The sequence below is a fragment of the Amblyomma mixtum genome, chromosome 2, assembly GCF_055824585.1.
Source record: "Amblyomma mixtum isolate Tamu chromosome 2, ASM5582458v1, whole genome shotgun sequence".
In the NCBI taxonomy this organism is placed as follows: Eukaryota; Metazoa; Arthropoda; class Arachnida; order Ixodida; family Ixodidae; genus Amblyomma; species Amblyomma mixtum.
The window spans coordinates 308,824,336-308,837,991 of NC_143013.1; the positions used below are offsets into that span (position 1 = coordinate 308,824,336).

At 48.5% G+C, this 13,656-nt stretch overlaps 1 protein-coding gene across 1 annotated transcript; it reads left to right on the forward strand.

Moving 5' to 3' along the window:
- Positions 1 to 444: 444 nt before the first annotated feature.
- On the forward strand, positions 445 to 13,384 carry LOC149364898 (Na(+)/dicarboxylate cotransporter 3-like). The gene is made up of 7 exons (XM_089568768.1): positions 445 to 465; positions 4,803 to 4,958; positions 6,942 to 7,091; positions 8,819 to 8,934; positions 10,137 to 10,317; positions 10,699 to 10,778; positions 13,249 to 13,384. The coding sequence occupies exons 1-7, from the start codon at positions 445 to 447 to the stop codon at positions 13,382 to 13,384; spliced, it is 840 nt and encodes a 279-aa protein (XP_089424894.1).
- The last annotated feature ends 272 nt before the right edge of the window (positions 13,385 to 13,656 follow it).

Below are 13,656 nucleotides of genomic sequence, written 5' to 3' on the forward strand. Positions count from 1 at the left end.
TGGCACGTCCCCTGCATGCTCCCTATGCGGTGACCCTCACGCCACACTCTCCCACTACCTTTCCGGCTGTCCTGCTGATCCTACCGCGCAGGGGCAGTGCGCCATCTCGAGCTTGGAGGACTGGGAGGTCCTGCTCACGTCTGTAGACCCGACATCGCAGCTTGCTGCGGTGACTCGGGATGCCGACGTCATATCTCGACATGATGCGGGACCGCGCAGTGGCCCAAGGACCCAGCGGGTTCTAAAACTCACTTTCAGCAAATGAAGTTTGTCTCTCTGTCTCTCTGACGCATATGCCACATTCGGTAGAAGAGAAAGGAGCTGAAGCGTGCGCGCGTGCACTCAGTTCACGCGTATCACGTGAATTTTCAGAGGAAGAAGAACGCGAGCCCTAGACGGGTGCTACGACGTTTGCCCTCTTTTCGCATACCGGCCTCCGCAGCAATGGAATACGAGGACTACCAGGTATGGTGGGTTAAGCGATTCTCTATCGACGCTGAAATTGGCAGCTTACGTGCACATCTGTAGGCAAGAGTGGCGACTGACAGCGCGCATGGTTCGCGTGTTGGCGCAGTAGTGCTTTGCCTCCGCGCGAAAATACGAAGCGTCTTTGCGTACTTCCCTGCGGTTTGCTAGAGATTGAAATAGGTTTCACCACTGACAGCGACGTGTGTAAAAAGCCTACCTTGAAAAACCACCCACTCTCCTCGACGTCGTCCGGGGAGCGACAGTGGTGCCGTGCCCATCTCTTCTCTCCTTAAAGGGACACTGGACCGATTGAAGTTGGTCTGTATCGACGTATTACCGCGTTGCTACAACAAAGACTCTACTTTAACTGAAAACGGAGGTTTTGTGCGCTAGAAAAGCCGCCGAAACGGAATGCGGGTGTCGCCACCCGCGACCACACTCGCGAGCAGACTGCGGTGTTGTGTAGTTTTCTTTTCGTAGATCTCCGAGGCTACAGGTCACGCAGTCATTCATATCCAGCAGTGATCATGGAGTCCTCTTCGGTTTTGTTCTCACAATTTGGATTCGAGGGGCGGGAAAAAATGTTGCATTTATAAATGCAATTTGTCAACAACAAATTAGTATTTTACTCCCTAGCAGTGCAGCCGGAAAGAGCCGTACAATCGATTTTTACAGTTAACAAAACTTGGATGGAGCTGTATTAGGATCTGAGCTGTGGTAGGAGCTGTAGCAGCCCTCATGTCCAGGTCTCTTCGTGTGCAAGGTCTACGCTTTGAACATGAATTAGCCTATATATGGGAGCTAAAAGGAAGTAAGCTGTCCACTAGTAGACTCCCTTTTAGGGGCAGGATATACTGCCCAAGCCATGGGGTAGACTGACATCACTGAAATTACGGAGTACTTACGATATGCAACGGAAACAAACTCCCTCTTCAAAACACGCGGAGTTCTGGCAGTTACGAAGATTTGAACCTAGGTTTCAGTCTCCTGTTTTCTGACCTCAAGACCTTCGGTGCCGCGTTTAAGTCTACTCCCATTGTTAACTGCACCAGGTGAGACACAACTACATCGGGTTACTATGCTTTGCGGCGGGAATATGCCTCCGTGCCAAGAGTAAGCATACGAAATCTACCCCGGGACTTGTGCAGCGTACTCTGCCCCTAAAAGGGAGTGAACTAGACATCATACTCCCTTTTTACTCCCATATAGGCTAATTCATGTTTAGAGTGTACCAGGATGACATAGCCTCGACCGAAGGGCACATTCTCGAAATCGTGCTTTCCTCAGCCCACCCAGACAGCATTCACCTTTGCCAGCAGGCGAAAGCGGGAATTCCCGGTTATTATAGCAATGACAACGCCGCTTATATCAGAGAAAGTTCCCCATGACGTTGTTGCGTTGAATCGGCCGCGGTAAGCGTTCTTAGCGGGAACCCTTTAAAACAAATTGCAGTTGAACCTCATTAAACAAAGTCGAATAGGCCGCGTGATTTCTTCGTTATGGCGGCACGTGACCTTGGCCGCAACTATCGCATTTGCCAAAAGGTTTAGCTGCTCCTGTGTAGACCGAGAAAAACGCGTCTGACGTGTTGCGAGAGCCTTCGATACGCACGCCGAACTCCCACCACGCTGCCAATTATAAGTACGCCAGCTGAATATGTCAGTCAAGTTGCCAACGTGAGCCCGTTCTTTCCTACGTCCGCAATGACACGAATGCCCAGAAAACGGTCTTGGAAGAATAATGACATAGAAGACAGGTTGAGAGGTCTAGTCGGAATATTTAGCCAGTTTCCTAGACGCTGACACCGACAGGGGCAGCTATAAATGAGGGCGCGTGGTTCAAATATCGCATTAAAATTTTGTGCATAACGCACGAACGCGCTGACCACACCACCGCATGACAGAAGGTTTGTAGAAATTGCACACGCAGCGCCTTGGCACCCGATGCAGCTGCGTTGATGAAGGCCGCCTTATGGTCAACGGAAACTGTTTTGCGCTTTCACTTTGCACCACTTAACCGTGTGAAAACATCGGTACATCTATACAGTTCCAGCTGTAGAAACTTTCCACATTTATTGAACGGTGCTGAAAACAGGGGGTCGGTTATGCAAAATAATTTCAGTATGCGTCACGGAATCGGTACAGTAGTGTTGAGCACAGTTAGATTTAATCAATCTGCTCGAAATGGGCAGTGAGTTTCGTTCGGTGTTATATCCCTGGAAAAGTTTACATCGTAAAGACGAAATATCAAATTCAGTCGAACCTCGCTATAACGCAACGGTTTGCGACGAAATAATAGTTATAACAAGCAAATTGCCATTCCCATTGGAAGCTCTCTTATTTAGAAGCCCGTATATTTGAAATCTCGTTTTTGCGAAATAAAGTTTTTCTACGAAGGTCTATAACGAATCCCAAGCAAACCTCAGTTCGGCTTCAGCTTTTACGTCGGCGCGCTTATCTTCGCCGAAACTCGGGCAACTTTTATACACGCGCCCCGTTGAACGACGCCACACGGAGCGGTGCGCACGGTTCCCGCCGTTATCCATTCTCTTCGTTGCACACGGCCCGCTACGAGTGCGTTTTTTGTGCGGTGTGCAGTTTGATTCCGTTTCGCTGCGCGGTCGCGAGAAGCAGAGTCCGGCGACCTCATTCTCCACCACAACACATAAGTGTCTTGCGGTGAAGCCAGGGTTACCAGCCAGTGCTACCGGCGGGCTTGTACGTCATGCTGGGAAGCCATCAAAAAGGGATGCTCGGGATGGAATGCCCACCTATCGGACGCTTTTACCGCAGTTCGTGTCGGCTTCAGCGCCTATAGTAAAAGAAGCTAGAAATTCGGCGAACGTCTCTTCCTGTCATCTACAATCTTATTCCTCCAAGGGGCTCTTAAACACGTGCATCCAGAGCCCTTGACACTGCCAAAGACAGTTGAGCCCGAATCCATCGAATCGACCCAGAGTACCCCAGTTCGCACCCGACCGAGGCGGCCGCGTTTCGATGGAAGTGAAACTCAAAATACGCCCGTGTGCTGTGCGACGTCAGTGCACGTTAACGACACCCAGGTGGCCGAAATTATTCCGGAGCCCTCCACTACGGCACCTCTATCTCTCTCTCTCTCTCTTCTTTCATTCCCAGCTCCTCCCTTCACAGCGCGGTTGAGGTGTCCACCGAGAAGTGAGACAGTTAATGCGCCATTTACTTTCCTCAAGTTATACTGAATACGGATATATCGAATTATTAGTCGTATCGAACACAGTTTAGTATCCTCTTGAAAATCCTGTGTAAAAATGTAGGAAAGACGCGCAGTATATCGCGGTCCAATTTCGCTGGTCGTTCGATATATACATTGAACGGTGCACCGCAGGTCTGAAAGTGGCTCGTCACCTTACGGCGCTCTTCGATCACTTTTCGCGCTCGGAGACGGGTCGGCTGCTTTGCACTGCACCTGCTGGCAGCGCTAGCGCAGTGAAATCGCTGTCATGCGGTGAAGCCAACCGAAGTAAAGCTTAGCGGCTGCCCTCGCTTTTTTTTTTTTTTTTTTGTCGAAGGCGTTGCGGAAACGAACTTTACCTTAATTTTAATGAGATTATTCTGTTCATAGTGTACTGGTAACAGGAGAAGACGTCTTATGACAGGCAGTGGCTAGTTCCAAAGCGCTGCTCGCTGCGCCTTCAAAGCTATGTAGGCTAGGGCTAGCTGCGACTATCGAGGGTTGCGCTGCCGGAACACCGGCGGGCGAAACGCCGCTGCACGAAGTGCCTCACAACCATGGGCGCAATGTACGCGCGCTTCTAGGTTGCATATAAGGTTATCTATGGCCTGACTGACACTGTAGCGTTAAGGAGCCGGTGTCGCAGCAACGCCGGCGTCGGCGTCGTTGGCTGTGAGCGAAAATCCACGAAAAACCCCCCGAGAAGCAACCTAGGTGGCAGGTGGGCCACCTGCCATCGGATTGTGAACTGGCCACCGTGGCAAATGGAAGTTAAATTAATGATTGGTCGTGAGAGGTTGCTCGCTAGACGAGCGCCTTAACCACTGAGCCACCGCGTCGGCTGTGAGCGTCCTACGGCCGCTCGGTAACACACGCCACCGGCTTTCCTTGTAATGGGACTTTTAATGCGTTCTAGCGAGAAAGATGAACCCGATTGCACGAGTGGTGGTGGTGAAAAATATTTATGGGCAATTAACTTTTTTACAGAAAGGTGATTGGGGTAGGACCCTATTTGCCCTTTCCCCTGACTAGGTGGAGCCCCTATTCCGGTGCCCCGTTGGCAAGCAACGCCGCCCGCGTCAGTTGAACCAAGGCCTTTTGGGCATTCGCTCTTTGCGTCGCAGCAACTGCTGACCCCGGTTGCGTTTGAGGAGCAGCTCCAGCCCGTGCTGCACCGCGCAGCCGAGCAGGAAGAGCGCAAGGAGCGGTCGTGGCGCATGACTGTCATCGTGGGGGTGCCCGTCGTGCTGCTGCTGTTGCCGCTGTACATGCGCACCAAGGTAATAAAGCTGCAGAGTGGGGTAGCCTTCGCCGCTTATAACCAGCACTCTAAAGATGTGGACGGTGGTCGGAATCGGTATACGGAAACACAAGAATACCCGTCAGCTCGGAGCGCTCTGGGCCGCACGTCCCTTGCGTTGCTGGGTAAACTTACCAGCCCTGTGCGCTGTAGACATGAACTACACAGTAAACAGTCGTGTAGCGCGGTCGCTTTTAAGGGCAGGGTATGCTGCCAAAGTAGCGGGGTAGATTTCGATCACTAAATAGGTGGAATGCCGTACTGTTGGCAGGAGAGGCATATTCCCACCTAGAAGCAATGGAACTTGATGCAGATAGCTTTGAAAGGAGGCTTCTAAACTCACCACCGGAAGTTTTGAAGTTAGAAATTATGGAAGATTGAAATATCGATTAAAATCTTGGTAACTACTAGAACTTCGCACGTTCTGAACTGGTCTGTTTCCGTTGCGAACCTAAGTATACCATATTTGGAGTGACATAAATTTACCCCTCGGCTTGGGTAGCATACCCTGCCCATATTAGGGACTGCGCTAGAGGACCGTTTACTACCTTTTTACTTCGTTATAGGGTGAATTGGATTTACAGTCGAGCAGCGGGAACGAAATCATTAGACCATACGCGTAGACGTCCCTACACGGCATCACGCAGCTACTTCACCTGAATGCCTCACCGCCTGTTCCATCTGAGCGCGGGTTACGTGAGAACACGAAGGGCGAGTTGATCTAACATTACGAATCAGCGCACTGTCCTTGTGCCGTTACGCTGTTTCACCAACGTATTAGGTGACAGCTCATCGAGTTACATAAAATGGCACATGAAAAGAGAGCTATATACATAGGCTATCTGCGTCACTGATTACAAAGAGATAAAAAACAACCAAGCCGCAAATGTCTGATGCTCCAACTAACGGCCCTAAGGTTCGGACGAAGTTGCTATTGCGCTCATCCTGCGAGGAATAACTGAGCCGCGAATATACACGCCACTTAGCGGGCATTCGTACTGAATAAATGAATGTTTCTCGAACACCAAGGCCTCAGGCTTAGTGAGGTGAAAGAGCTATTGTCGCATACAAAATACATTGCCAGAGAATGGACGGCGACCAGCGCTTGGCATCTTCTGGGTTACCGTAACTCGACTCAGCGAAGCCAGCGGCGGTCGCATTTCGATTTAAGCGCAATGTATGAGGCTCTTGTGCTGTGCGATATCAGCGCACGTTGAAGCACCCCAGTTGGTCGAAATTGTCCGGAACCCTGCACTATGGCGTCACTCATAACTCGCTTAGCTTTGGGACGTTAAACTCCGTAAACCAAAACGAACCACTTAGACAAGCATTTGTGGCATTCGCTTTACAATAGTACGATTAACTGGCACAGTAGCTCTGAGGTGCACGTTTCGTTGAGGAACTGTCAATATTTCACGCAGCGCCACCAGACACGCGCAATAAAACCGACGACTTATTTATAAACAGCAGGTTGAGAGCCAAAAGAACATCGGTAAGTAAAAACGAGAAATCAAAAGCCGGGAATTGAAGGCACTTCGATAAAGATAGTAGCTGTTGTATATGAAACCAATGGCAGAAGTTAGTTGCAGAAGTAAAGATCCATGCAGTTCCTTAAACTCAGTGGCAGGAGGTTAGAGGGCGTGACGAGTGGATCTTTTTTTTTTTAATAATAATAAACACCTTTATTTTCAGAGAATAGAATACAATCTTTAAGACAAGTCTGCCCAAGCCATAAAGGCTTGCAGGGCAGTACTCGGCAATCGATGAAAGACAGATATATTAAACAATAGGTGTTACAAAGCAAGCAAACAATGATAAACCGCAATACCTAAGGCAAACAAGAACAAAGAAACAGTTTAGGTTACCGACATATGTTACCGACATATTCGCTTAAGGGGAGTGGGTGCAGCTGAAAGAAGAGGCGCCTCGTACCAGGTTTGAGGGCATACACATGCTCACGCAGGCCGGTTGGTGCGTTTACTGCATAACCTGGATGTCCATCTACTGGATCACCGAGATCATCCCGCTGCCCGCGACTGCGCTGCTGCCGCTTGCCCTGTTCCCGCTGCTGGGCATCCTCAGCACCGAGCAGGTCACCGCCATGTATTTCAACGTAAGCACTCGCCGCATGTCCAGTGATTTATGCTGTTGAACAGCTCAATAGATGGGCTAGCGATCTGCCCGGTGGCGTTAACGCTGTCGAATAACTAAGACGGATTATAGTGAGAGATTGAGGCGTCAACAGGCAATGTATAACGACAGGCTTTAAATCTGGATTGAAGGCACTATGCAGCGGTCGATCGAAAGACTAGGATCACTGGGCGCAAGAAATACCAATACCAGTGATCCTTATTTAGTCCTTTGATCGACCGTTGCACATATGTGCGGAGCAAAGCTTTCTCCACGTTATTAAGTATTTATTTTCGAAACGTCATAGTTTATAATTGCAGTTATGCAGTGCATGGCTGTTCGCCTGGCTGACCCATTCATTTGGCCGTGCAGCAATCAGAACACGACAAGGAAGGCATCTTTTTTTTTTGTCTATTGATAGGGACATAAGAAACTAAATATATTAACCTGAGTCAAATCATGCATTACCAAAGCGAGTTAGCGGAAACTACGATAACGGGTTGCAGCGCGAGTTCTATTGGGGAGTTAGCACTTATATATTCACTTCCGGCATTTAGCCGTTGTGTGTCTGTCTAAAGCGTGCTTTATGGCAGGCTGGTCACTTGCCCTGCCCAAGTGTGAATGTGTGTGTGTGTATATACAGGGTGCTTCACCTAAGACTTTCTGCAATTTTTAAAAATAAGCTATTTGAATTAGATGCGCGCTTTTTCTGGCATAGCATTGTCACTGGTGTAGTACATCATAATTCAACTAAGACGTGCTAACTAGCAGGCTTGTTAACAAATATTTAATAGTTAACTTTTAAACTATTACCGTTGGGCTCCTTAATTATTGAGAGGCATGCAGCCCACCGTAAGTAATGTCCATATCCGTTTTTAGAATTTCGAGAACGCGATTATCCTCGGCGCTGTGGCCCAACAAATTTCGCCTACATCGCGCCAAAATACATGCGGTTTGAGAAGCTTGCAGGCAAAGCAACCTCTCCAGTGAACCTAACTCGTCGAAATAGCCAAAATTTGTTGGGCCACAGCGCCGAGGATAATCGCGTTCTCGAAATTCTAAAAACGGATATGGACATTACTTACGGTGGGCTGCATGCCTCTCAATAATTAAGGAGCCCAACGGTAATAGTTTAAAAGTTAACTATTAAATATTGGTTAACAAACCTGCTAGTTAGCACGTCTTAGTTGAATTATGATGTACTACACCACTGACAATGCTATGCCAGAAAAAGTGCGCATCTAATTCAAGTAGCTTATTTTTAAAAATTGCAGAAAGTCTTAAGTGAAACACCCTGTATATGTATATATATTTCAATGGCGGCAAAATTCGAGATACCCGTGTGCTGTGCGATGTCAGTGCACGTTAAAGAACCCCAACTGGTCGAAATTTCCAGAGTCGTTCGCTACGGCGTCCCCATAGCCTTAGTCGTTTTGATACGTTGAACTTTTATATATGTGGCTCCATTCATGCGTCGTCAAACTGTTCCTTAGGTAACTCCTTGCACTTTCTCGCGATGCTCCTTTACCTTCGCACGAAACACTTTAAACAGAAAGGAGTAAAAAGTGCATAAGGTGTCCTCTAGCGCACCCTATTTTAAAAAAGGGAGTGTGCTAGATGACACCTTACTCCCTGTTTACGCCTATACAGGCGGCTTCGTGCTTAGAGTGAAGCGACTGCATGCGTTAAGTGAGGATGTTTCTTACACAGAGCATCGGCTTCATCATCCTGAGTTCGCTGACGCTGGCCGCTGCCGTGGAGTGCACCAACCTGCACAAGCGCGTGGCCCTCAAGTCTCTGCTCGTGTTCGGCATGAGCAAGCGCAGGTGATCCGCTCTCTCTCTAACCCGTCCGAAGTTTAGACAAGAGAACTTGTGACGTAGCATGCAGTGCGTATTCCACGAAATCCAGAAATATGGCGCAAGAAAGAAAGAAACATGCGTTTGTGCGTGCATACACACCACAGCAGTATAACGAATTTGCGAAGACTCCGCATAGGTCGTGCAAGAGCTCTGGATCCATCCGGGTTCCATCCGGGAGGTTGGAAAAAGGCATAGGGAGCGTGCGAATGTGTTCCGAGGACTTTGTGGCGCGTCTTACGGTTGGGCAGATATGTAGCCTCCAGTGAGCTGTGCAATGAACGTATTTCGCGGTGCTCGGTTGTTTTGGGAACTTAATGAAGGAGATGCACTGGTCTAACGTAGTTTGTAATATTCATCAATCGCCTGAACGCAGTCATATGACTACAAAATAGTAATACAGATGCGTAGCTTTTATATCTGTAGCCGCATGGTTTCTCTCGGGTGGATGCTAATGATTAACCACGCCCTTATTTCAAATCTACTTTGGGAAATTCCCCTAAACACATCGGACTAGGTTCAGTGGCGTAATATGTTTAAATTTTTATCTGAAGATGGTTGAAATTTTATCGTACTTAAATTTTTTTACTGGGAAGGAATAGCCTTCGGCAGTTCGCTACCGTAATACGCAATGTCATTTTTAAAAGTTCCCCAGTTAACGTGGCTGTGTGTGCTTGTGAGCCCTGCAGTGCAATCCATAAGGTGACCATTAGAGAGAACAAAACCACAGGGACACTAATTTTATTTTACTGGCAATGCGATAGTATTAGCAGCTGCTGATGCCTTTAGCCGAAGTGGCGTCATTTCCGGTCCTGTGACGTCACTTTCTTCGAGCCAGTGGGAAAGGGATGGATGGATGGAAAAAACTTCATTTCTGACAAGTTTAAAGTGTTCTTGACCCTTACGGGTCTCAGTGGGAAATGCTTCGGTTCGGTGACGTCACTCCTCTCCAGCTAACGGGCGAATTTTATGACTGACGAAGCATTTTGGCTCCATGAGGCCTCTAATGAAACCTGCTTTGGAGTGCATGCTATAGGGGTGATATAGTGCATGCTATAGGTATGCTACAGGGGTGATGGCGCATCATAAAATACTATGGTCTCGCGAGTTGTGAAAGACACGTGATGAGTTCGGTGAACGTTTACCCCTGTTCACCCTCGGCCTTGCAGGATCGTGTTCGTCATCATGATGGTGAGCATGTTCCTATCGCTGTGGATCCCCAACACGGCCTCGGCCTCCATCATGGGCCCTATAACGCTGGCCATCGCAGACCAGATGCAAAAGACGGCACACAAGTTCGGCAGAGGTGCGCTGCAATTTGTATTCCAAAACACTACACAGTATTCCTGGGTACGCATGCAGCAGCAGTGATGATTGCTGATGGCGACTTGTTTTTTGTTTAAATAGTTTACTGACATTCAGAGACAAGCTTGAAGACTTGGCAGACTTTCTGTGAATCGCTCATTAAAGGCCTACGTCTATTTATTTAGTTTGCAATGAAGAAGGCAGTGCGCCAGCACCAACGACGACGAAGCGATTTGTGCGTCCTCCGATACCGGCGGCCGCGCGCGTGCTCGAGCTCGCTCTTGGTTCTGTCCTGGTGCCGCCGCTACTTTTCGACCTCAACTTTGTACACGATTCATGGGCGAGACTTAAAAATTTCAGCGGTCGCATTGCGGCCGCTCAACTGAAAGCAGTACTGTACCTGAGTGCTGTGTGCACACTTTTCAGGGTTTCAACTGCGGAAGGAACTCGCCCGTGCTGTGGACAAAGAACAGGTGTAAGTCTGGATATCTCACTGGCTCTGAAAGGTCGCGCTTCGAAGAAATACCGCCTCGAAGTATATTTTATTAGGTTTACTTTTGATGTTTGGCGATTGACTGTGCTGACTAAACAGTGATCTGCTGTGGAACTTTTCTTGCTTCAGAGCGCGGGGAAATTAAGCGAACAGCAATGAATATGCCTTGACGTCGCCTGACACCCATACTAAAAAACAGCTGGTAGTCCCTACGTAAAGTCACAAAGCGAATTCGACGCACCCCTTCTGCGCGTAAACATTACATAACGGATAGCATATTGCAGAAGCATCGTAACAGCGGTGCAGCCGAACTGTACCGAATTGTCCAAACTGTCGTAAGAACACTGCTTAAATAATAATAATAAAAATTATAATAAAAATTATTTATTTGAAAAATGACACTGCACAAATACGAGCCTACCCAAGAAAACAATGGGCTTGTGGGGCAGTGCTCGGTAGAATGGAGCAAGCCAGAGAACGGCACAGTCAATCAATACTACACAAGAATCACAATAAAACTACGGAAAGGCAGTAAGAAAGGACGGGGAAAGAAAAAAAAGGAAAAGAAAGCAAAGAAACAAAATTACACATACAAATCAAAGATAACAGATTTCACTTCTTTCCGAGTGCTGAAAGATAAAACATTATCTGGCAGGTCGTTCAACACATCTGGTACATAAAGGCACGGATACGTTTACCATATCTTGTCCGTACTCTGGGCAAGGTAAAGCGGTCGCGTGGACGTAGTGCTCTGGCGGGCACATACGGGAGGCAGAACTCATTGTTCCATATATACATAAGGATTACAGTTTCATGCTGATTAAATACTGTTTCCTCTCCCTTATCTCTTCGCTGATTACCTGGCAATATAAGGTTAGCAATGGAACATTATGCCGCCAGCTAACCTTTCCGTTCTCCTTTCTCATCCTTGCTTACTCATGACAGACACTGGAAGAGGTGGCGCTGTGTATGGAGTGTACCCATTTTGCCGCGATGGCTCAGTGGTCACAGCGTTCGGCTGCTGAGACCAAGGACGCGGGATCGAATATTGGCTGCGGCGACCGCATTGCGTTGGGGGCGAAATGCGAAAGACGCACGCATGCTGTGCAATGGTGGAAGTTAAATAACTGTAGGCGGTCGAAATTAACCCGGAGCTCGCCACTACGTTGCCTTTCACAAATTAGTACTAGAGGCCTGTGTACTGTGCGATGTCAGTGCAGGTTAAAGAGATACTGAAGCAAAATCTTAAAATTGAACAATAACGCTGAAAATATTCTCGGAATGTGATTACACCGAAATCTGTAGTAGTCACTTCGAATATTTTTGAGCGGATGGTTTTATTTTCGATGTTTTATGAGCGCGCGCCAAGCCCTCCATGTCATGCAGTACCGTACCGTGCCGTGCCGTGCCATGTCATACCATACCATACCATACCATACCATACCATACCATACCATACCATACCATACCATACCATACCATACCATACCATACCATACCACACCACACCACACCACACCACACCACACCACACCATACCACACCACACCACACCACACCACACCACACCACACCACACCACACCACACCATACCATACCATACCATACCATACCATACCATACCATACCATACCATATCATACCGTACCGTACCGTACCGTACCGTACCATACCATACCATACCATACCATACCATACCATACCATACCATATTCGTTTGTCTGGTGGCGCTGCACTTTGGTATAGCTGAGGATACCTCGATGCGAGGCGTGCGTGGATCAAGGCACGCTTGTATAGCTCGGTCGCCGACTGACCAAAGGGCACAGGGGATCAGCCGCGAAGAATTAGGAGTTATTTAGGCCCACTTGGATAGCTCGCTCGCATAGGAGTTGTCGGTTGCCAGATACTGCGACAAAAATGACGCCGCCGCTTGCCTTCTTAAGAGTGTCCCCCAAAGAGCCATCGTTGTAACAGCAGGACAGACGGATGTAAGCGCGTGTGAGGCTGGAGAAAGATGGTCTGTGAAGAGAGTGCACGTGACTCTGGCAGAAGGTAGATTAAATGCGAAAGTGTATTTAGTGTTGGGAGTCCACGGAGAGTGTCCACACTTCCTGTCCACTCCGGTAACTCGGTTACTCGGTAGTAACTCGGTTAAGGTAAGTTCGGAGGGAAGCCCGGGTAAGCTCGGATGAAGCTCGGGTAAGCTCGGAAGAGCGGCGCGCCAGCTGCGCGAAAAGTTGCTCGGGAAGAGCAACAGGGATCGCGAAATCCCTACCGGTGGCCGTGACAGCAACAGTCACCTGCCAGTGCAGTGAGGCATTTATTATCCGCTGGGACACTGCGCTGGTAGTGGTATGAGGAATCGCCGCCATCCATGAATCTTAAGCAGGGATTCATAGCACGTAAGGAAAATTAGCCCCCCCCCCCCCCACCGGCAGTTTTGTTTAAAAATAACTCCGCGGTTTTTGGTGTGCGCGCGCAGGCGTTCGAGCGAGATTGCAGCGTACGTCCGCAAGATGATGCTGTTGTCGGTGATGTACGCGTGCAACCTCGGAGGCACCGGCTCGCTCATCGGCGCCGCGCCGAATCAGATCCTCAAGAACGTCTTCGACAAGTGAGTGGGAGGCCCAACGAAGCCTCTGTGTTCGATACTGGACGGTAAATGAGCAACATGAGCAAGAACTCTTTTTGGTACAGTGCTTGAACCCGACGGCACTGCCCCAACGGGGAATTCGCCCTTAGAGCTGAACAGGACTTCTAAGAGATGGCGGCGATCGGATTTCCTACTCCACTGTATCTTATGATCCACTCAGGTGGATACTGATTTCAGTTATTCCGTCATCTGAATTCTGCTTCACACTGAGAAATATTCCTAAATATTCGGACTGTA